We start from the raw sequence: 26,054 nt of genomic DNA, 5'->3' as shown, positions 1-26,054 counted from the left end.
ATACTTTAAAATATCCGAAAATGTAAAAAAGGTGTTTCGAATTAAAAATAGCCTAACTATTAATGGTCTAAGCGTGCGCAGTTGCCGACAAAATTTGCAAAATCTTTGGAGTCAAGAAAAATTTTAGGCGTTAGATAAATCATTTCTCAAAGTTCATAGAAATGTTCAGTGTGTTACATTGTTTCCACTCATCATTTTGTGCTGACAAATTTAACTCGTCGTTAAAACTAAAAACTCAGATAAATTGAATTTAAAAAATGTTTTCAACAAAACCATAAAATGGTCCTTACCCTGAACTATTCAAAAGATATATTTCTTCTGAAGTTTCAAACATTGAAACAAAAAGAAATAACTATTTAAAACTTCAAAGACATTTTCCTTGTTTACTTGAAAATGGTTTAATCTAGATACCACATTTGTATAGACACACTTCCGTTTTCTGGTAAATCAACAACTTTCTGAGCTTACTTGATGAATAAGTCTTTAGTTCTGAATTGATTTTCGAACTGCTGGCTTATTTATTTATTCTTTAACGTGGCTTTAGTTGAGGTGTGGATGTTCAAAATGATTTGCGAGTGACAAAAACAAATTTCTACAGAGGCGAAAAAAAAAGTCGTTAAATTAACTAATAAAACGTTTGTAACGAGTAAGGTTTAGACTATAAAACGACTCATTAGTGTCACGTTATGTAATTGAGGCTCCTCGACGTTTAACGTGTATTTTATTTTGGTTGAATTTGGGAGGCAGCTAAACATAACATCTTTAGTCGTTCTGACAATGTTTTTGAAATCTAAAGTCACGTTCATTTACAATTGTATTAAAAGTAACATTTGATGCAATAATTAAATATTCAAGGCGAAATTATGTCATAAAGTATGGTTATTTGTAATTACTTCAATGATTACTGATCGCTTCTTCATTTTGTAATTTTTTTTTTTTTAATGTCATTTAACTCCTTTTCAATGTCAGTACCACTTCGTTGTTACTGCTCCACTTCGAAAAATCTGAGCGGGCTACAAAAGAGTTTCATGTGCTTCCTGTAGTTGCTTCGTAAACGCAGGGAAGTATCCGAAGGGAAAATCTGGGAATTTATAGCCGCGTTCACAACACACTTTTCGACCCCGTAAATCCCGGCCCAGGCTCCGCAAAAAAAACGATTGAAAAATTCCCCGTTTCCATGTAAAAAGAGATTTCCCATTGGACGAGAAAAAGCGGTTTTTACCCAGTATCCTAACGGCTTCACCTAGCAAGTAGACGAAACTCCGCTTTCACACCAGAAGCAAGCAGGAGGAGAAAAATTCCACATATACCCCGCAAATAACCAGAATGTGGTTAAAAGCAGGTTGAAGTGTCCATGGAAACGGCCCTGAATAAAGGAGGAGAGAGTAGAGCCTTAAATTCTTGAATCAAGGATCCCAAGTCACATAGTATATTTGAAAGTAAAGTACTGGAAGAAATCAGGTTTCTTCCACTCGTTTCACGTAAAACGTGTCTTCCATTCGTCGAAGTTAAACCTTGTGACTTCTGATCTTTGCCTCAGCATTTCTGAAGCCAATGATCGGACTTGTTCTCTAAAGTTACAGATTCCTGCTCTAATGAATTTATCCCCTCCCCATTAGCAATCTCAGAAGTTCTTTCTGTTCACAGAAAAAGACAAAACTTAAGCATATTAGCCCCCCCCCCCCCGCCTTCCCATTTTTTGAATTCATTCATAATCTCCTCCTAAACTTGTGTCTGGTTACGCCACTACGTAAAAACATTGATCTTGCACAAAAAAAGGTTAAAATGAACTCGTTCTGTTACTGTATACTTTCCTCTCATGCCTCTGGAATGTAAATCATACATCCAGGTTTATTGACAAAACACTGGAACAATCGATGAAACACGGGTCTGTAAGATCAGAAGAAATGCTTTGGATTCTATCCATACAACAGGTGCATTGACTATATATTCTACAAAACTACATGTATTATACATTTTAACGAAGCACTGATTGACAGTTTTTGAATGGGAAATCAGAAATTTATCAACAATAAACATCCATCACATTTTCCAGTTTGATGAGACCACATCACTAAATATATACGAGTATTGCCATATACACGTTAACACTGGTACTAGTTCTAAGAGGCTTTCAGCCCTGAGAGAGTTGTTGCCAAACACGTTTGAAGAAAACACAGATATCGGTTCCATAAATTTCAGCTTAGTCCTCATAGAATGGAGCATTTAGACAAATTCTCCTTATAGAATGAATCCGTGTTGTGAAGTTTACACACAGCACCTAGTTAGTTTTCTGATATTGCTATAGATATGATTAGAAATTTAAATGCAGTAGATTTCTGATAACGTTGTTTAGTTTATAAAACTGTACTCAATTCAATATATTTCTTTGCCCATATTTCATCAAATGTTGGTTGGAATTTGATTTTAAAAAGCTCGGAACATAACAAATGTAACAAGTTTTCATATTCCTAAATTTTTAAAAGCAAATTAAAACTGAAAGTCTTAAATACGCAGAGTATATACACCCAAACGTGTTTTAATACGGTGGATAGGGACCGCATAAAAAAATTTGTTCGAAACTTCACGAGTAACTAAAAAAAGTTTTTTTCACAACACAGTCAAAAAAAAATTATTTTGTTATGCGGTGGATAGGGATCGCATACAAATAGTCTCACGTAAAAAATAACTCAACAACTTACAAAATAACTAGGAATTGCTTATCTTTAAAACAAACCAAAATAAACCAAGTGATGATAATTTTGCCGAGTAGTCTGACAGAATTTCCCGAATGAGTAATTTTTCGGGAGGTCAGTGACTTCCTATCGAGGTACCTTTGTCGTCACTTGAAGATAGTACCTCGCATTCGTTTTAAAAATAATTCCGTCAGTTGAGTCCCAAGCTGATTGAGATTTTCATATACCGCAAAAAAGCACAAAAAAAGACCGCACAAAAACAGGTTTGAGTGTATCGTATTTATGTGCCATTCACGTAGCATATTTATTTTTAAATATCACTTCCGTTTAATTTTCCTGCAAATTATTTTACTCAATTGTTGCCCTGACTTATCAGAAATCAACTGTCATTTACATGCTGATAAAACACACATATACTGCATGTTTTCTATATTTCTTGTCTCCATCAGTTCCATACACTTCTGATTAATTTTTAATGATTCTTTCTAATTATTAAATGCGTTTTATTACAGATATATAATTTACGCTTGTTACAGCGTGATGCGCATAGAATAAATATATGTTTGTTTAATTTATAATTTTACAACTATATAAGTACCAATAAAAAAACCCTAAGTTGTATAATTTGAAGCAAACGTGCTTGACCTAGGTTTCAAGAACGCTTATTTTTTTATAAAGTGATTGACTAAAATATTGTATAAATGAGAGAACATATGATTTCAAAATACAGACGATATGACAAATGGAATGTAATAAAATGGAAGCACACTTGATACTTTTTTATCACAATAATTATTGGTATTGGAAGACCACGAAGTTTCCTTGAATCTTGACGGCCAAGTTATGGAAGACAGTTGTTTTAACTTGTAAAATTTCTTTTTTGATATACACGGGGAACACAGCACAAGCAAAATTTTAAATTTTATCGTAAAATTAACACAGCGAACATTTTAATCAATAAACTTGAACAAGAAACATAGATATATATGTATTTCACTTTTGCTTGTTTAATAAATGTTACTGCATTTCCTTTTTTCCCCACTGTGAATTGTTAAATAATGTTAATAAAAGATGAATACATTCTTCGTCGCTGGAACTCATAGTAAAACACTTCACTATTCTACATGTTTTGAGTATTCTATATTTTTCCTTTTATTTTATTATCACTGTCAAGCTGAGAAATATTTAATCAAAACTCATAAACTTAGCTTATTGTAATACAGGTTCTTTACCTATAAAAATTGATAAGAAGCTCAAAAAGTAAGAAAATAAATATTTAATGATTATTGTATTTCTCTCTCTTCAATCAAGATTTAAGCAATTACGAAATGCCCTTATGATCTGATATCTTATTTTGTAAGCTTTATAGTAAAATAAGTCACTAAAACTTCCCGTTGTGCATGGAAGACAGCAATAAAGATCATGGAAGACATTATCACATTAAACTTTAAAGCTTCATCTAAAATTCAGACGTCGCCATTCCAGTGTCTAATGCAAAAAGTTTCTTCTAAGGTAAACTCATGATCTAAATTTGAATATTCTCATAACCATCAAAAAGACTGCATAAAGTTTCTTTGCGTGGAACAACTTTTTATTTTATAGATCCTCTTGTATGTTGAAGAGAACTGCTAAACATCCATAAAAACTATGATGAACATAAATATTTGTAATTACGTTTCTAAGAATAAATATTTTTTCAAGTCGGTCGTATTTGAGGATATGGCAATGGAATATGATATGCAGCAACTAATGCTTTTGCAGAAGAATATATTCCTATGATACCACAAAAAACTCCAATAAATATAATAAACGTTTCCCACGCTACATCAACACGCGTCATGTCGTTACGCTTCAAGGTCATATGAAAATAACAAGGCCATACGAAGGACAGCATGGTGCCTGTAAAACTGCCAATAAGTCCCATAAGCAGAGCGAAATGTGGGATAGTGATGGCCAAGAGTACAGTAAAAATTACTAGAAGTACTCGCAAAGCCACAGCCCATATTCGCAGCTCTCCGTCTTGGGCTAGGAAAGACGGAAATCTTGTTTTTGGTTGACCTTGGAAAAGGGCTTGTTCCAGCAAATTGGCTGCAGCAAAATAAGGAAGCGGATACGAGAGTAGAGCTTTTAGAACGAGAATCAAATTGACGACTACCTTGAATCCTTTGGTCGGCAAGTTATTGGTGATGACTTCTTGCGTTTCTTCAGCCCAGGTCAAAAACGCCAACCAAGCAAAACCGGCCTTAAACACTGCAGCTGAGATGTGGCTCCAGTTCAGCATGCAGTGGAACTTGCTTTTGTCTTTCATGCTGCCTTCTAAGCTTGGCAAGAAAATTTGGGAAGTGTAACTGAAAACAACAATGCCCAGGGTCACGGGAAACATCGAAGTATCAATCTTGAATTGCACTTTCGACCACTGCCACTCTGGAGCTTTTATTAAACAATAGCCTAGGATGATGACATTTATAAGAACGTGGGCCATCGTACACCAGAAACTCAGCCACGATACAGCTGTTAGCTTTTTCAGAAAAGCGCACGGAAGCAGAAACATAGCGGATATCATCATCCACGATCGTTGATCGATCGGACCTTCCGGAAACGATCCGATCATGAGATCACCACAAAGCACGATATAGAGGATGCACGTCATCAGCAGTTCTATTATTTGAGCTACGTTTACCATCTTCCCGCCATATTTATCACCTATGCAACTTTTGGCGACATCGACGTAACTATCTCGGACTCTTACAAATTCTCCTTTGTCGTTGAGTTCGTAAAGGCAAGCAACTAATATTTTTCCGGTGTGACAGCAGATGTACGCCACGAATGCCAAAGAAAAGACTGCCCAATATCCTCCGTAGAGTACGGAATAAGGCAAACTTACGATGAACATCCCCTGAAAAGAAACACAAAGATTTAATAAACAACCTCATTACAATCCTAGTTAATTAAAAGTACAGCTGGAAAGATCCAGAAAAATTAGTGCTTCTTTATTAATAATAAAGCTGAAAGTCTGTGTCTCTGGATGTCTGGATCTCTGTTACGCGTATAGCGCCTAGACCGTTGTGCCAATTTTCATGAAATTCGGCACAAAAATAGTTCGTAGCACCATGAAGCGATTTTTAAATCTATGGTAGCCTTCTTTACTACTAACAGAAAGATCTGTAATTACCATCCCAATATCTTAACTGAATGGTCAATTGCTGAATGTGGATAAACATTCAAAATATTTGGAATTTGTGTTGGACCCTGAAATACTGGGAAACAGTCATATTGATCATCTTGTGCTTAAGGCTAGAAGGAGACTAAGCATCTTGAGGTACATCTCTGGGCGTGATTGGGGGTCTGATGCTGGAACAGTGAGAAACACGTGTATCTCACTAATCAGACCAATCTTAGAGTATGGCATCCCAATTTATAGCTCTGCCTCTGCTACAAATCTACAGAAACTCGAAAAAGTTCAGCTCAGCGCTGTCAGGATAATTACCGGGCAGAGAAACACTTGTCCTAGTGATATTGTGCTTCACGAGGCAAACCTTCAGCCGCTAAGTCTTAGGAGACGAGCATGCCTAACAAAATATTACAACAAGCTCAGAGCTCTTGGTACACAAAATCGTACCTCTATTTACTTCGAAAATTGGCGTAATAATCAAAGGCTCAGAAGGAACAGTCCCTTCAGCCAAATAGCCTCTTTTAATCTAATCGATAATACTGTGGAATCACATCATCTGACACAATGTTTAGACCCAGCGGATGATCTTGACGGCGTCTTTTTCCATCCTGACTAACCGGTTCAAGTGAATAAACAAACAGATCTTCCAGCCTATTTAAGACAAGTAGCTCTAGAGAGAATTGGAGAGATTCCAATTGACGCTATTCGAGTTTACACGGATAGCAGTAAAGACGATAATAACCACTCTGGTAGTGGAATTTACATCAAATCGCAAAACCTTGACTTGAGGATTCAGAGAAGAAACCCTAATTACTGCTCTGTGTTCCGTAGTGAGCTAGTAGCCATTGATGAAATCCTAGACTCTCTAGAGCTTCTCCCCCACGGAACCGAAATTTGGAATCTATCTGACAGCAAAAGTGCAATACAGCACCTGACCAGATGGCAAAGTGTGAGAGATAGTGTAGGAGTTTCAATACTCAACAAACTAAAACAACTTTCCATCTCTCATCAAATTCACATGCAGTGGATCCCTTCCCATGTGGAAATAGAGGGTAATGAGATCGTGGATACCTTGGCGAAAGCTGGTGCTGCTGAGGTCTCAGAGCCAACGGCATCACTCACCTTTCAGGAGTTCAACTCAAAGATTAAACACAGGGATAATATCACTTGGATTGTCCAGCCAGAACACCATTGGTACAGATGTTCACGACCTGGTGGCTCCCTGATCCCTGGGTTTGGCAGACAGGAACAAACAACTCTTGCCCGTTTTCGTAGTGGACATCTTTAAACTTTAAAATTTTCGGAGGGGTCGAAGACCTTTCAGACTTGTTCCAAGTGTTCCGTTGAGCAGGCTTCGCCTGACCATATACTGTCGTGCCTGGGGCTCTCCAGGAGGGATTTGACTGAAGACCCAGTGACGGTGCTGGATTTCTTGAGGGTAAACTATCTCATGGACCTGGTCTAGCACTGCTGACCATGGGGGCATGCAACAACATGAATCATCGCTCATTCGAACACATGAGCGATTTTCGAAAAATTCGATTTTGTTCTTTTTCTATTCCAATTTTAAGCTCATTTTACCGAGAGAATTACCATAGCATGGACGAGTCAATTACCATAACATGGACAAGCAAATTACCATAACATGGACGAGCAAATTAGCATAGAATATTGGCAAGAAATTCATCATCCAAATGTTTGGTTATTTGTAAATATACAGATGAACCAAATGACCTTTTAATTTTCTACTACGAGCAAAGCCATGCGGGTACCGTTAGTATGTAATAAAAAAGAATGTAGTTTTCCTTTGAGTATTGCAAGAGCATATCCTTTCTGGAATCTTTAAAGAAGTTTTAAAGGATCATTATACGGAAATTTTTAGAAAACTTTTAGCCGATTGCCACAGTGTCTTTAAATAACAATTCTGGGGAGATTTTTAAAGAGTATTGAATTTATCCTGTGAAGAAATACTATATACTCACCATTTTAGAAAAATTTTGCTCAAATTTGAATCCTTGTTTAAGAATTTATGACGATGGACTAAACGGACATAAATTGAAAAAAGTTCGAGGTTAGTGGAGTCACTTTCAAACTTTAACTCAAACAGTTCTCCTTTCTCCAAATTTTACAAGAATCTCTAAAAAATGGAGGGGTGCCCAGCCATCTAGGGGAGTTATAGCTCAGACTGTGTGATTGAAATTTTAGGGATTGCTTTCAGGGGCCTTTGTCTCTTGTTTTGAGCTGTCTTGTTCTTAGTGGTGCCATCGCTCGAGAAGGATAAGCATAAGTTTTTAATTGTTTTGTGATTTTTAATTAAATTTAAATACATTACCGGTTTAATATTTAACTGAAATTCTAAGACATGATTGAAATTATAGAGCAACTAAATCAATTGAATAATAAAAAATGAAGCTTAAGAAATTAGATAACACGCACAAAATATCTTGATCATAGGGTGTTATGTAATACTCTTTACTTTATGCATCAACCAATGGTTTCTGTTTCGTTAGCTTTATTTTGCTAATCCTTTCCACCAAACATTTTGCTATTTTTTTAAATAAATGCGTGTTTTTTGCGATATAACAACGCATTTTTGTATTTTGGTGATAGAAAAATAATTAAGGTGGGTGCATCATATAAGATCAACCCCTCATTTTTTGACGTAGGAGAGCAGAACTTCGCTTGATTGATTTTGTTGTCAACAGAAAGCCCATCTGATGATAAAGCATTATCAGTAAGCCATTTGCTATCACCAAGCAAAAGTGCAGTAATCATTATTACAAAATTGTCTGGTAAAAATGACATGATCCTATTTTATAGTAATTTTTTTTTTCGTGGTTCACTGTAGTTTACTAGTATAGATAAAAGTTGCTAATTGCGCCTTTATTTATGAGGTCAAGATCAGCAAAAATATACACACACGCGCATGACTAGTTGTGTAAGGTGGGGGTGGGGGTGGGGGTGGGAGTAATCCCCATCAGGTTCAGTAAAACTAAACCAGACCCATGAGGCTAATTTTGTCCAAGAAATCCAAAAGCAAGTTTTCCAGACCCATCCTCTCTACAGAAAAACACAAGATTCATAAGGCCTTTATTAGTAAGGTCAAGATTGGTATTATTAAGATTACGGTGTTCTTATTAAGACACGGAAGATTCTAGAGGAATAGATGATCCAATGGAGTTTGATTTTTTTAAGAAAAATTATCTGATGTGGATTAATATGTTTTTACGTTAACAATAAAGAATTTTTCGATTTCCTTAGTTTTATCGTTTATTAGAAATGGCCAATTTGCAATTTTTTGATGAACTTCTGCCAACATAATATAAACTTAAATTTTCATATGGGATGATTTTTTTCTTATTTTTTTAAGTTATTTGATGCATGTAAGAAATTCGGAGCCAATTGAACCGTAAATGAGCGAGATATTACGCCCTAAACCATAGGCTGGCCGTACTTGGGACACTTACCTTACTTTTCGTTTTCAATATTTTATATTTTGAGTTATAATTACAATAATGGCGCACACATTCCAAATGCAAAGATAAATAAATCAGCAGTAAATGCTAGAAACAGTTATTTAAAATATCTGTATTCATCACAGATTCAAACATAAACAACAACAATCGTGACAGCAGCAGGTAAACCAAGGCACATTGGTGCTGAAAGTCATTTTTCATAAAATTATGATTATTTTTTTCTTTTCGAGAGAAATTTTCAATCACTTGCTATATCTGCTTTATTAAAAACAGTTTAATGAACACTAAATTTTCAACTAAATCATAGCTCGTTTGTTACCTAAATTTACTAGAGTGTGTAACAACTCTTCGTTATATCGCGCAAGTAGGCAAACAACAAAAAGTGCGATATTTCTGAAACCACGCTACAAGCGAGGTCATTAAAAGCAAGGATTCTTCTAATATTCAAATGATTAATATATGCATCTAATCTATAATAAATATTGTTTATAGACTTAAAAAGAAAAAAGACTAAAGTCGTTTTCCTCAAAAAAACATAAATACTGTCTAAATACTATTTTTTTATATCAAAAGCCGTATTTAAACTTATTTCAATTACTTTATTGTGAAATAAATACTTAAATAATTAAAAATTTAAATACAACAAATTCAAAGGAATTTAAAACACTCCCCGCTTTGCTCAGGACTGCTGTGGCGGACTGATTTTGAGGAAAATGAGTCAGAGTCCGGAGTCTAAGGTTAAAAACTCCACGCGTCGGAGTCTGGCCTTTTCCAACAAAGCCAGCGACTCTTCCAGTGCTTACGGAGTCAGAGTCGAATGCTCTAAAATTTCTGGAATCGGAGTCTTATCCGACTCCGCAGCCCTGATTTAATTAAAAGACGAAAAAGGGGGGGGGGGAGAAAACATTTCCTTCAGAAATGCGATGCTTTATTGCGAAAGGGATACAAATTTAAAGCAAAATTTTAATATCTTTACTTTTTTTTTGGGGGGGGGGGGGGACAGACACACAGGAAAAAAAGCGCGATACATCCAAATCAGCGATATAACGAGGGATTAAATACTTCATTTTTGCATGGTTGCATGGGAGGAGCATAGACGGCTACTAGTCAATGCGGCTCTGATAGTTTGAGGCTCGACCTTGACAATATTCATTTATTTATTTCTTTTTAGAAGCTCAATTAAAATAGACGTTATTAACGTAGATTTGATTCGAAAAACTTCGCACGAAAATAACTCAACTGAACTACGCGTGAATCACATTCCACTATTTCCCCGAAAAAAGAAATTAGGATCATTCAATAGAAATGTCAGCCTCAAAAAAAAAAAAAAATTTTTTTTCACAAAGCCCTGATTGCGACTTAGCATTTCATTCAGCATACTTTCTAGTACATAAATCCAGTAACAGTTTGCAAAAATTTCATTTGGCGGTTTTCTTCTGGCTATAAACGTGCGAGGTTGTACAAAAGGCTTAGCATACGCAAAAGACACGTGTCTAAGTTTTCTTGTGTAATGTAAAACTTTTTTAAAAATTTTAAAAGAACTATGTTTATTCTAAAAGATTAGATGTTGGTCCGATAAAATTGACGGTTCTTTTTACATACATTATAAGATAAGTATTTTAATTAGTTTGGTTATTTCACTGCAAGTTCTTACGTTACCCGTTAGTCTCGAAAATGTACTATTTTCTGCTAAAAAAACTTAACCAGATGATTGAACCAAAAGCACTTTTTATTTTCTTATATCTGTGTCATATCTACTTAAAAAGTGCAAAATATTAATTTTAGTATCAGTAGATATAAAATAATTAGTGTGACTAACGTAACATTTGAGTTGTGACTAACGTAACAGTTTGCATGCGACTGACGTAACATTTAAAAAATGACTGCTAATATGTAAAACTTATTTAACTTAATGTACATTTTCATGAACAATTTTGAATACGTAGGCATTATTTATTGATTAAAAATATTTAGGGTGAAAAATATCAGTAATATTCCATAGTAGACCTTCTGTCTGCTTAGAAAAATACTTTTTTAAAGGTATTTAAAAAGATACTTCCAATTTAAAGAATTATTATTATTTAAAAAAAAAGGTGAGTAAAGCAAAATGAGTACTTTGCTGAATGTGCATTCAACACACGAATCCAAGCTAAAGAATTAAGAAAATAGAAAGACAGTCTTTACAAAGAAGAACGTCTCTATTTTTTAGAAAATACATCTCTACCTATTATTTAAATGAAGTAATGGCAGTACGTTGGGAAAAATTTGAAGATGTTACATGATGCAGTGACAATAAGCGCTGCTGCAGCATATTTCAGAAAATGCAAGAATGATCATTTAGAAATTTAAACATTTGTGGTGATATCTGGAGCTAAATTGCAGTCTGCAAAAATGCTCGAATATTTTTTTCAATACTACATTTTAATTCAGCATGCACAACACTATTCGTTGAAAGAATCAATAAACCTTAAAAAATAATATGCCGTTGAAAAGTAATACTTAGTTTCTTTTAACGATAACTGGTACCTCGGCAGAATACTACAATTTGTTAAAACTATCAACTTGTATAAAGTTAACTTTTTAAAAGAGAGATATTTAGAATTTAATTAGACCAAAAATGATGTTATTCAGTTAGTAAAAGCAGATTTTTTTTTCATTTATTTTTTTTCTTTAGCACATCCAAATTGAGCTAATTGGACTGAATCCTTCCATTCAATTTCTTACGCTAATGTAGAAAAAAAGTAAAGAAAGATTTATAATGCAACATAAAAAAGGTTCCTAAAAAGGGTAAAAGTAATATAAGAGTAAGAGATTAATTACAAAAGGTTTTTTTTATATGCATTCATTTTTTGTTATTCGATGGTTACGTTAGTCACACACAGTGTTTCGTAAAAGTACCATTATGGGCCTAAAAAGATTCATCTGTACTAAATCTGTTGCATATTTCTTGAAATAGACTGTTAAACCTTCACAAATATATCAGCCGATTTCAAATGCCTGCGTAACTTTCATACAAATTTGCCTCGTAACATAAGCATTGTTTCTCAGGGTTGCAAAAATGTTACGTTAGTCACGACGCCTTTTTTGGTGAAAAAATACCTGCCATTTTAGTCCAAATTCTTGGTAGAAATTAAAAATATTCACCTTGTACATTTTTAATCTACATATTAAACCCCCCCCCCAAAAAAAAAAAAATTCCCGGTGTAAGTAAAAAGAGTAACAAAATCAGTTGCGAATGTTACGTTAGTAACTATGGAAGGACTCATAAACATTGTCAAGGTTATGTCCCAATTTATTGGAGCCACATTATCACCCTCTCTTTTTTTTTTTCTTTGCTTCGGCGACCCTATAAACATAATTTTGTTCAAAAAAAAATTTTTTTTGAGAGGATAGAAGTATATACAACCGAAAATTGTCTTTTCGATGAATGAAAAAAATTCAAGTCAGAAAAATTAAAATCTGAAAAGTGTGATACCAGTTATGATCTCCGATAATTCACTAATAACCGCAATATATTTCAGTTTTAGAAGATATTATGTTAAAGAGAACAAAGAGAAGCTAAGATAAATGTTGAGAAATAAATTTAAAGCGTTATTATCGCATACAATGTTGCTCTTTTCTTTGCAAACACATTTTTACACTAATGGGCTAAATTGGTTGAGATATAAATCAAAATTACGTGTGTATTGAAAAAGTAGTTTTTTTTCTTAATTCAATAAGCAACGACATAATTGGAAAATTGCAACGTAAAAAAATGATTATTTTATCCTGTGATTTATCAAAAGATGCTCTAGATTGGATAATGAAAAAAAAAAAGATCGACAAATATTTACTGCCAGAAGTTCTTAGGGAAAATGTATCAATATCTAATTTAAAATATCAAATTATGTATTTATAAGTTAAGGTCAAAATTTATATTGATAGAATTACTTTCAAATGCACCATTTTGGATGAATTTTAATCACTTCTTCCACATTGTTTTAGGTAACGTGATATGGAATTTACCCAGTATATAACCAAACATCTCAGAAATCTAACAGTACCATGGCTTAAAGAAATCAAGCAGCTAGAGCAGGAGCTGATAATTTTATCGTGGGGGGAGGGAAGGGGATATAATGTTGTAGAGTTGAGTAAGTCAACTTTACGCCACCACCTTTTCCTCGTTTAAAATAAATGTTAAGTTGCCCCTTGCATAACATTGTTGCATTCACCTGTTCGGGATTGAAACCTGTATTAAATATATCCATTTTTGTAGTTTTTCTCGATTTTTCAGTTGAATAATCAAAACTAGTTGATTTTCAACCTTTTCATTTAAACTATTGACAAAAATGGTAAAAACTCAAGCAGATTGAATGGTATACATATTGTTTTATTTTTCAACACAGTTTCTTAAAAATTTTGGCCATATTTCAAAGGATCTTTTTTTTTTTTAATATTTTGAACTAGACGAGAAAAAATGCCAGTCGAATGCATTGAGATTATTTGTCTTAAAAAGACAAAAACAAACAAAATAACAGATTACTAAATATTAGTTAGAAATAAAACGTCTCGGATTATTGAAATAAGCTCTTTTGGCCCTTTGATTTGGTTATTGGGCAATTCCGAAAGAGTTGATTTTCATCCTCCACTCTTTTAATGATTCTTAAAAGATGCCAAAAAAAAAAAAAAAAAAAAAAAAAAGAGAAAAAAAGAAAGAAAAAGAAAAAAAAATTCTCAAAACTATAAACCATATATAAGAGAAAGGAGGGGGGGGCACATGTGAACATGGTATGTTCTACTAAGCTAACTTCAAGCAAAACAGTTTGAAAATTCTCAAGCAATGGCAGTATCAATCCTACATCTTGACCAACTTTCAGAGCACTGAACCATTTTATGTTTCTGTGGTTGTAACTTCTTTGTTTTAGCAGGTGCTGTATGTAATTTTATCGGTCATTTTATCGGGTAAACATATTCTAAACTAACAGTTCATACATATATATATATATATATATATATATATATATATATATATATATATATATATATATATATATATATATATATATATATATATATATATATATATATATATATATATATATATATATATATATATATATATATATAAAAGCTAAACGTAATCATTAAAAACCATTACATAAACATTCTAATAAATTTAGAAAAATGTTTTAAATTTTTTTATTAAATTAAAAGTTTTTTATTTTTGCATGTTAGTTCTAAGGTAGATGATGGGGCACTTGTAAAAACAATATCAAGGGGCACATGTGAACAGTTCCCACATCCCCTCAGTAATTTTAGCATTAGTGCAGAGTATTATTACTATAAAATTTAAACTGGAGCAGTATAGTTTAAAAATCCTTCAATGTAACTGGTATATACGTATATGTTTCATACTAACGAGTTTTCCTTTCAACTATGAAGCTTTTCCCGCATTTTTAACCGTGTTCATATGTGCCCCAATGGAAGGGGGCACATGTGAGCACATGTCAAATATTTTCGATTTTGAAAGGAAGGGAAGCTACCCCCTCTTTATATATGCCCATGGTTTATTGTAGCCCTACGATAAAGGTGCTTGCAATGAATTGCAAATTTGCCCTTTTTCACTTGCTTAGTTTTTTTATTGTCCTTCCATTAGAGTAAAGGGGTTCGAAAATAATGTTCAAAAAGTAGTTATGCTTTAAAGTGAGTATTTTTTATACTGCAACTACAAAATATTTAAAACTTACCTGGATAGCATTGGTGACATTCCAGCCAGCCTGCCATTCGTCAATCTCTGCACCTTTCCCTCCAAATTCACTTTCAAATTCATTAGTAACTGCTGGTCCATTGGGCAAATCGTAATCCTCAGTCCCGGCTATTTTCTGATCTGTTGTTGGCGTTTCTCCAGTGTGTCGAAAAGACGACATTTCCGTGTCAGCCTTGTTGTGGCCATGTTTAGCAAAGTGGTCTAGTTCAGATTTGTCTCCACAAGACCCTGGCAAGAAGGCGCGAAAGTTTTGCCACAAAGTGAAGATATATTCCGCCATTTTGAATGCTTTTTAAATGGTGTGACTGGAATCACTAGAAGAAAGGCTGTCCGATATGGAAATTACAGCTGGAACTGTATGGACAAACTTTGGATCATTTCAAACTGAATTGCCACTTTAACACTAAGATGATGTAAATAAGCATTAAAGAGCCAGCGCTCAGAAGCATCAAAGAATATATATTTTTGTATTTCTTAGTTAATTTGACTCTCTTTGAATAAAATTTCACTTTTTTCTTGATGCCAAGAAAAACCATTGGAGAAGAAAAAACTTCTTGCTCTTTAACTACTCAGAACACTGAAATTCGTTTATATAATCTTCATAAAAAGAAATAAGATTGTGCCCTTTTTTTCAGAACCGACTTTCAAAGTACACTACGCAGAAATATTTTGCCTTTTCATTGCTGGAAGACAATTGAAGTCAACACTGACCTTGAAGTATGGTAAATATTCTGTACATTGGTAAGTACCTAATCCTTTGTAAAAATTCGCTCTTTTTTCAGAAATATAACATTTTTATTTTATCTGCTTTTATAAAGGAATTAACCTGAAGTAGTTAACATTCGTAAATTCTGATCTAATCTAAGTTACAAATTTCAAGTTGCTCAAAATGGAAGACCGTTTTAATGGAAGACTTCAGTTTCATCTTATTCCTGGCTGAACTGATATTATTTCGGCTTTGTTGATTCAGACGTCCATTTGTAAAAGTTTTCTGTTTCTTCTTTTGGAAATTTTGTTTAGCTGAATTGAAATAAGAAAAAATACATGTGTTAGAATGTAAAAAATCAGTGACATTCTAATCTTTTATTAATAGCTTATGTTCATACTATTACTGAAATTGAACTAGCCTGTTAAAGAAAAACTTATTTTTTTAAAATGCGTTAATTATAGCATAATCTTGTATTTTAATCTTCCACAAAAAAAAAAAAAAAAAAAGCAGATTTCCCTATTTAAGGCTAAAGAACCGTGGATACGTAAATTTGATTGAGTGTATTACAGCACCATGATATATATTTTAATCCGTCAGGAAATTATATACTATTGCAAAAATTGAATTTCCTTGTTTAAAACAACAACAACAAAAAATAATAATAAATAAATAGTAAAGTGAAGTAAAACTGCAATGCATTAAGTAAACGCAATTTATATACAAATTTTCAACATTACAAAACCCATCAATTGAAACTTCTTATTTTCTAAAATAAATATGGGTTTTACTGGGAAAATCTCAGATTTTATTTTTTGGAAAAAATAATTGCTCAAATTTTCATATTGCCCTTATAATAAATATTTTAATTTTAGTTTTAAGCATTAAACTGTCTTATATTACAAGGTTCTATATATGTATTCAGAAAATGGCAGCACATATTTTCAGATTTAGAAAAAAAAAAGAAAGAATACAATCAAGTTTTTGAACGGAATTTACAGTAATTTTAAAAGCATTTGATAATGATGCCATTTATCCTCTTAATGGAAAATAGTTTTTCCATACATTGAAACAGGAATTGTCATTTTACTCTTTTAAAAATCCTAAATGTAGTGCAATTAAAGTTCCTACTCTTAACAATAATTCAAAAGTAATGTTATTTTTCTCAATAATAATAATAGCTATTCAAATTTATTACGAATACTTTATGTGTATTTCAGACTAATTATTTAAATTATTAGATTTAATAGTGAGAAATAAAATTTCTAAATTTGTACACTAATAATAATAACGGAAAAATGAACTTAAATCTCAACTTTTGTTTTTATGTTTTAAAATTTTACAATATTTTATACTAACTTCCTCCGCAAAAGGAAACATAAAATTTAAGAAATACGTATACCTCTAGAAATGGAAAGAAATATGTTGCAAAAAATGGAGAAAAGGTAAAAAGATTTGAGAAAAATCTTTTGAAATTATTTGTAACAAAATCAATTGGTGTAAATTTTTTATAGCAGCTTATTTCTAAAATATGATCAGCAATCATTTACACTTAACATTTAAACATTTATACTTAGTCCAAACATTTGCATTTATACAAGCATTTAAATATAAATTCCTATGTATCAGGGGTAAATTGGTGACAGTGAGTTGTTCCAGTGCTGCTTCTCTGGAAAAATAACTTATCCCTTAAAGTAAAATTGTTTTACCATTAAGCATTCAATTATTTCTCATTGTCGTTCCTGTACTGGAAAATCTACGAGTTAATCACTGATATCATTAGCAAAAGAGTGAAAAACTGGGCAAATAATGTTTTTCATATGAATTTGTAATGCAACGTTGGTATTTTATTGATAAAATGCTGTTGTAGGATTAATCTCAATCACATGTTATTAGTGTAAATATTAAATTATTTTCTCTAAATTACTTCAAAAAAATGAAAAAAGGGTGAAAAAGAAATTATTTGAAAAAAGAACTTTGAGGAAGGAAAGCAATATCAATGTTGACATGTTGTCTCCACTTTTGCCGACTCATTGGCAAAATTTGCCGAGTAAAGAAATTTTCGTGAGCTCACAGTGAAACACCCCTGTAAATACTAAAGTATTCTTTACGGCTGTGTACAATTTTAAGTATATTTAACATGATTAAAATAATTAAAATAATTAGTAATCCAACTCATCCAAAAGCTCACACTTCTTAGCATTGAAAAAAGGTGTTCCTTGTAACACCGAAACACGTGTCTGCAATATTTTTGCAATATTTGTGCTTCATAACATTGGATTACTAATTATTTTAATTTTTCTGCACAAAGTTATTCGTTATATATTTAACATGATTTAAATTCTGTAGAATTTATATATCGAATGCTCTTTTCCACGTTTCAAACATAGCATTTTCACCTTTTTACATATTTTGAAATAGTAAAAAGTCAATAATTATTAGTTCTACAAAATGCGATTGAAATTAATTTTACATTTGTATTTTATCTGAACAATAGGTCATTGCGTAAATCACACACATGAAAAACATTAGTTGCACACTTTCCGTTACTGATGTTATTTTTATTTAATCCCGTCACTATATATATATACTCACAGAGACACCCTTTTATCAAAGCAAAAACTATGAAGCTCTGAATCTGAAAATTTTCCGGGTCGATCCAAACATCCCACAGCTCGCAACAATATTCTGTAATTAAAGGATAACCTGAAACCTCAAAACACGTGTATACACTATTTTCTGTATTTTTGCTATAACAACGGTGGGTTGCTCACTAATTAATGTACTAGTTAATTTCTATTATTCCTCTTATTAGTTTTACTTAATGTATTATTATTCCAATATTGCTTCTCGTTGCTAATGTTACTTCTATTATTGCATAAAAATAGTCTTTATATCGTAACATGGATTAACATTTAGAAACAACGCAAATAAAACAAAAAAATCCTGCATATAGCCATTTTAAGGCTACATTGGAGCCTCTTCAGAAGACTAATCTTTGCGTTAAGTTTCACTGAACATATTTACTACTATAGGTAAGTGTATTGCAAAGTATACATGAAGCTATAAAATATTATTAGCCCTTTGAACTTAAACGCAGTATAATACAGTAAATGTTGCAGCTTATAATTGTTTATTTATGGTATTTTTTGATAGATACTTTGCATATAATTTACAATAAAAAAAAATAAAAAAAAAGTTAGTTAAAAAATGTAATTTATTGTAAATTAGTTCTAGAATAACATATTAATTGGTGCGTTAATTTTCAGTGAGACACGTTTAAGGAGCAAACATTTCAATAATATAATATTTCTTTGTCTTCTTCCTTTTTTTTTTTTTGTAAAAAGTTGAATGCAAAAAATAAAACTGCTTAAAAGGCGAATTGATTTTTGTATACCCGTACCCTTCTTTCCATTAGTGTCTTATGTGTTCTTTGAAAGCTTATGAATATTTGAATTTTATATATAAAAAAAAAGAAAAGCTCATAGTTCAAGCATACCAAATTTACAATCTTTTTCTTTTTTCACCCCGAAAATCATTCTAGGATAAAAAGCTTTGTAAATCAATCAGAAATACGAAGAAGGAATCTTAATTTTTGCAAAATAGTTTTGAAAACGCATTGACAATTCAATCTACATAACCTCTAAAACGTTTCAGACAAAAATTGAATTTTCAGTTTCATATTTCAAAAGGCTCAGGAAAAACTTTGTAAAACGTAACCTTTAAAAGTCATTTCATGAAAAATTACACCCATTCATTGTATATAGTAAAAAATACTCTAGAAACAATTTCACATTTAAAATATGTACACGAAGCCCATTTTTTAAAACCACTGTTATATATTCTTCCTCATTTCAAACATTGCAAAAAAACAAAGAGGCGAAATTATATTTAATTTTTAATTTATTTGCTTACTTGTCAATGGCCGCCATCATTCCTTCCAGCCGATCCACATCCGGGAATGTCCGGGACAGCACCTTCGATCCCCCTACCGTTATAAAATTCCGATGCGGAGGATGCGGAGTTGCGCATGCGCGCCGAATGCCCTAGTCATTCGTCCAGGTGCGCACGCATTCTCTCTCCATGCTCTGCAGGTCCCGGTTCTCGTAAGGAGTATGAAACTGGAAACAAATTCCCCGGAAGAAGCGGAAGACAGAGAGAGAACAACGCATTCTTCCACGTGCTCTTCAAGTTGAAGGGTAGATCGACCAGTAAATCAACACCCAAGTCCGATTTTATTTTGTAAAAATGAGGTTTCCAAAGTTTTTTCTTAGATGAGTTGATAATAGTAACTTTCTTCATTATACCGCCAAAAAGGAAATGACTACAAAATTATATCTTCTACCATAAAATTTTATAGGAAAAAAACAGGTGTGATGTCAGAAAACGTCACCATAAAATCAATATGATGAAATAGAATCAGAAAAACATTCTGATCTTTCTCATTTTCATGTATTCATTCCTTGATAAAACATTTACTCGTGCCTCTTAAGCCTTTGGTGTTTAACATTAAAAAAAAAATATCTTGTCTTGAACATTTTTAAATAGCAATTTTCCTGGAAATTTTCCAGGCAAAATCCATTTGGTGGTGTCAAGGAAAACCATTCGAAGTCGATTGGAAGACTCTGGTATCGCGAGCCGGCATCCATTGTAGCGTCTACCATTGACCCCAGATCTTAGGTAGCAACGATTTGGTTTTCGCTTTCCTTGGCAAGCTGAATTGTGGTTGACAGGATGCGTGGGATCTTAAACGATAAATCCGATTCAATCTTGGCACTCATGACCTTCTCACAGGTGTGTGGAGGAGGCCAGACTCGTGTTACGATACGGTATTTGTTATTGGCCTGCGTATGGAAATTACACAGGGTGTGACAGTGTAGGAAACGCTTTGTTGTGTTACACGAAGACACTTAGCCGTCGTTCTATGCAGTACGGCGGCTTGCAGTTATGTGAAAGACATTTTAGCGCCGTTTGAACTGCCTATTCTATGAAGTCGCTCAAGTGCTATTCATCAGCAAGTCAACACTCGTCCATATATTGCTCGATTTTCCAAATAATGTCTTTAAGAAAATAAAGTGATCCCATGTCCTTTTAGATCACCAGATCTCTTGCCCGTGGAGTTTGGTTCGATCATGCTTGGAAGGCAACTGCTGCCATCTCAGAGTATTTTGTTAATTAGATGCCACTCTGCAAATATTATGGCTTGATCCCATGCAGGGGGTCATAAATGATCTACATATTTTAGATATAGTTTCATATCATTCATATTATCCTCTCCCAAGTATGTGACAGTAGCAAATAGAATCTTTTTCTTTAGTATCATTTCCTTCATTGAGGGTTTACGCCTTTTTTATTTTCTTCTCTTTCTTGTTTCTGTCAAACAAGTCTTTGATGACTGGGGTTTCCTGATAATTAATGGCTTTTCTTCTAACAATTGGTGTTTATTTTTTCATAATGTTCTCTGGTGTAGGCATAAGCTCCTAAAAAGCTGTACTTTTTATAGGAGCGAGCCGCACATTGGTTTTTTCATCGTCCGAACTAGAACCGTAAATTATGTGGTAAAACGTTTCAGAAGATCTGCTTGGGGTATTACTATAACACTGAAGCAATTAGTAAATAGTCGTAACTACGTATAGACATACATAATATATTGAGAAATATTTAAAATAAAATGTAAAACTGACAAACATTGTTGCAAAAACAAAGGAGTATAATAAGATCTACGATCAAATTTTGTAGGCCTTATTAGCCGCTGACATCATGTACAAAGTACACAAAAGTACAATAATTGGTTTATATATATAATTCAGACATCAAAGATCGATAGAAGCATTGACAACATAAAACTGGATTGCAAAACTATATCTAACAGTGTAATATTACAAAAATTATTAAACATTAAGTCAGACGATTTTTTATCATTCGTGTTGCACAACCGCTCCGCGTAAAAGAATCGCGTCGCACTAGTCGCAACAAGTGAGTATAATGTCGCGACCAGTATGAAGTACCATCTATGAGTGTTAGCTACATACGAGTGCTTTCTTGAGTGGATACGAACATTTTAAACTAGCCGCCTGCGGCGACCAGCTGGTCCGCCTTTTTACGCAATTTGCTTTTTTTTTTTTTTTTGCGCCAGGGTTGCCGCCTTCGGCGGCTGCTTAGACAATTTAGCGACGGTATTAATCAATGTTTTTCTCTATATAACAATATTATCATTCGCCTTTTTACACCAATGTTGACTTCTTCGACGGCTGCTTAAAAAAAATGTCGATGGTATTAATCAATCTTTTTCTCTATACATCAGTATTAACATTTGCCTTTTTACGCCAAGGTTGTCGCCATCGGTGGCTGCTTAAAAAAATTTTGTGTTGAATAAAGTATTTTCTAGATCTATCTCCCGTTATGTCCTTTGGAATATTTTTCAGGGAAGGGGAGGGGGCACAAAAGGCATACTCTTCATGCAAATTTTGTCGGAAAATAACAAAAAGCATTTCCTCTTTTATGTGAAAGCATTATTTTTTCAAAGTCATGGTGCGTGGGGGGAGGGGCTATTGATCCCCCGTTGAAGTTCCTCTATTTCTTACTGTCCATCTACTGTATCCACCTCTATATTTGTCCACCTTTCTTTCTCTCTATCTATCTATCTATACGATCCAAGCATATCTACCTCTGATAGTAATTAACAATCCTTTATATGTAAAAAAAAACATTTTTTGCCCACTTAATATCATCTCTCTATCTACCAAACATAACCACCAATCCCTACAAAAAGCATGCAAAAAAACCGCGGGCTTTATTTACTTAAAATTACACGTAAAAAAAGGCTCTATGTTCCCTGTAGTATCCAAAAAGCAGCGCTTGCAAAAGTTAAAAAATCACCGCTTTTATTGAATTAAAATGCGCAAAAATATTTGACCAAAAATAAATATAGCAAACAGTCCAGAAAAAAAAAAGTTGGAAAAATAAAGATCTAAGAAAAATCTATGAACGTTAAAAAGAAAAGAAAAAGTGAAGAGAAAGCAAACGATTTCAGTTAGGTCACGTGATGAGGAAGTGCGGAACTCAGCCGGCAATGCTTACAGGTCGCGTCGTGTTCTGCATTTAAAAAATTGTAAAAAAAAAACTTTTGCGTATTTTTAAAAACTTTTTTCTTCTGAAGGGGGCGAAATGTCTTTACTATTACCAACCAAAATTTTGGGATTGAGGGCTCAATACTTTTTGCAGGATGGGTTTCGAAAAAAAACTAAACCCAGAAAAAAATGCAAAATAAAGGTTTTTTCAAAAATTTATAAAAAATACAAAAATTGCTCTATCTTCAAAATTTTTTCCTTCATCCTATTTAAAATTAAATTTTCTACACTATAGTACAAAAAATATTTGTGTGGTGCGATTGGTTCGGGGTCTGTGAGGTAAAAAGTACTAAAAAGTGCAAAAAAACGCATAAAACATTAAATAACTTTTTTTCTAATTAAAATATCCAAAATCGAAGCGAGAGGTGCACATCTTCAGGAAAAACTGCACCAGTATACCAAATTTCATCTTTCTAGGCCTTACCGTTTTCCCGGGATGCGCGCCACACACACACACACACAAACAAACAACGTATTTTATTATATGTATAGAAGATTATAATTTTGTTGTTTAGGCCTTATTAACCGACAGGCTTTAATGCCCGCACCTACCTTATTTGCTCATCTCCTCAAAGATCACATACATTTCAAGACGCTAACTTGTTTCTTTTTGGGGATATTTTTTTTTGTGACAGTGTATTTACCTGTACATATAGTGTAAAAATGGTCAAAATAAGATGCAGAATTAAGGTATGAAAAGTTAGAAACAAAAACAAATTTAGTGAAAAATACGAAATCTAACTTTTTATTTAATCCCCAAATCCCCTACATTGTATTTAAAGAAATCGAACCCCTAAAGAAACTATCCGAACATGAAAGGTTTGACATAAGTACGAGCATTATTCACCGAGATATGAAACGCTTCGTTTGGTGACTTAAATCACTTTACACTGGCGGTCAATAACAAGTGGGGGGGGGGATATAGCGGTCAACAAGGGTTTAAAATTATCTGTGTGCTTTGAGGGTGTTTTTTCAAACTGTACGAGCTTTTGCAGAGTGTTGTTAAGCATCACAGCATAAAATTTGCATTTATCCTTTTATATGTGTATAATAGCAAATGATCGAGTAACGCTGACATCTCGACAATGAAACTAGCAAACAATGAAACTCGTGCCACGGCATGATAATTTGATAATATTTTTTGGTAATGTTTGATCCATGCAGAGGAAATTCTTTATTTTGATAACACTGTCACTTTAGAGAGTGAAGAAACGAAAAAGTGGTCAACCATGAACGCTATCTACTGCAGTTTAGGGTGAATCCACTGGAGTTAGGCTTAAAATTACAACTATCAAACTATCACCAAACAGGCAATTGCATCGTTAAATGTAAACGAGTAGAAGCAATTTTCACCCGTCATACCTAGACGGGTGACTTTCTAGTTTTTCAATAACAACGAAAAATATAAATATTTTTCTTTTTACTTCGACAGCCGGTCATTTCTTCTGAAAGGGCGATGAGTTCTAATCTCCTCTTCTGCACGGCTCCTTGAAATTTTAGTGTGGGTTAATCTATAAATTAAAAATAATTTTAAATTAAATCATTTGTATTTTTCAAACGTAGCAAAGTTTTCTTAACATTTTAAGCGTCTTCATTACATTAGTACGATTAATATTTGATGCTTTTCCACATTGCTTTCTTAGTTGGGATATTTTCTTCTTTGAAGTATTGTCCGTTTTCACGAGAAGGCACTTTGCTTCTCCTTCTCGAACGCAGGGTTCAAATTCACGCGGGGGTGATCGGTAAACATAATATCCCCGTGATTGTAAAGGAGACAACCAGACGACCTTGACTTTGGCGTGCATTTTAACGTGCAAAAAAAAAAAGTCTTAGCGCCCTTTACATCATTTGCTTCACTTGTCAAACGCTACTTTCGTTACTCTTCCATTTTAAAAACTGCTGCTTTTACGACAAAATGCTATGATCCGAATATGACTTCTGTCGAAAGCAGCTAAATAGAATCACCGGATACCACTTGACGAAGGCGGAGTTAAGTGCTTTCTCGTGGAAAACGGACAATACCACTAAATTATTTCCCGCGAATTGTGTAGTACACACGGTTTAACACCCTACCTAAAGCTATGGAAGCGTAATTTCCGCTCAGGGTGCTAAATATCACTAACATTGTAGAAGACATTATATGTACGTTTTGCTGTCAACTACGTTGCCAGGTTATGATAATTTGCACTGTGCGCTAATGGCATCAGCGAATGGCATTTCATCACTTGTGATGTCATGTGCAGAAGCGTAAAAAATGAATTTCAATCTGCGCACCGGTTTAATTGTTAAAAAATATTAAACTTTGTCAAATCATTTTAAACATAATTAAATCCTCTATTTTTAAGCATGCTCTTTTAGAAAAAAATATTTTTTAAATTTCAGAACCAATCCAATTATTTTACAGTAATGTGTGGTTTCCTCATTTAATTATGTCTATTTTATTTTACAATAGGGGGATCTTTTACTATACCATTCGTGAGTTCTATGATTTTAGTGTGTGGAATTATTTTGTGTGTATAATTTTTTTCTGGTCTGTGTGTTTCTTTTATTGGACTTCCTTCCTCTTATTTTTTTAAATTTTTTTTACTATCTGTATGTTCTGTTTTATTACCGTGTGTAAAGCTATCTTACTGCGAGTGTGTTTATTTTCCAGTTGTTGTGTTTATAAGTTAGACTGTCTGTCTTTATTTTTAGTGTATGCCTGTTTTTCGATTTACTTCTTGTTTGTCAATATTTAAATCAGTTTAATTTTTTATCATGGTGCAAAATTTTAAGTTTGTGTATTTCGGTCAGTTTTCAATTAAAAAAGATATTCTTGAGGACATATTTCATTCTTTGTCACCTTACGGGACTACCTTCTTCATTTCAATTTTGTGTGTGTTTGATTTGCTTTTATTCTCTCTGTGTGTGTTTTCTACATTTCCCCACTCTGTTTTCCTTATTTTTTCTATCTGTATGTATTTTAATTTTACTGAGTGTGTTCTTTACTTTTACTGTGCATACATAATTTTACTATCTGGAGGAAAAGGACTTTCATAAATCTATTCGGGTGTTCTGTAATTTTCTAAACAGTTAATTAGTTCTACTGTTTGACCTCATATAATACTATGTTCTTCAGTTTTACAGTG

The 26,054-nt window shown here is 33.2% G+C and overlaps 1 protein-coding gene across 1 annotated transcript; it reads right to left on the bottom strand.

The window, feature by feature from the left end:
• Positions 1-4,392: 4,392 nt before the first annotated feature.
• On the bottom strand, positions 4,393-15,370 carry LOC129222602 (vesicular inhibitory amino acid transporter-like). The gene is made up of 2 exons (XM_054857117.1): positions 15,071-15,370; positions 4,393-5,592 (listed from the first exon to the last, which is right to left on the bottom strand). The coding sequence occupies exons 1-2, from the start codon at positions 15,368-15,370 to the stop codon at positions 4,393-4,395; spliced, it is 1,500 nt and encodes a 499-aa protein (XP_054713092.1).
• Between the last annotated feature and the right edge of the window lie 10,684 nt (positions 15,371-26,054).

This window comes from Uloborus diversus, chromosome 5, assembly GCF_026930045.1.
Source record: "Uloborus diversus isolate 005 chromosome 5, Udiv.v.3.1, whole genome shotgun sequence".
NCBI lineage: Eukaryota > Metazoa > Arthropoda > Arachnida > Araneae > Uloboridae > Uloborus > Uloborus diversus.
Note: the sequence above shows the minus strand (reverse complement) of the source record. Positions and strands in the feature narration are given on the sequence as shown.

Excerpts from the sequence above, each read along its gene's own strand:
- LOC129222602 (XM_054857117.1), bottom strand. The coding sequence starts at position 15,370 with ATGGCGGAATATATCTTCACTTTGTGGCAAAACTTTCGCGCCTTCTTG. Across the intron at positions 5,593-15,070 it reads ATGTCACCAATGCTATCCAG|GGGATGTTCATCGTAAGTTT; the intron begins GTAAGTTTTAAA and ends GTTTCTTTTCAG.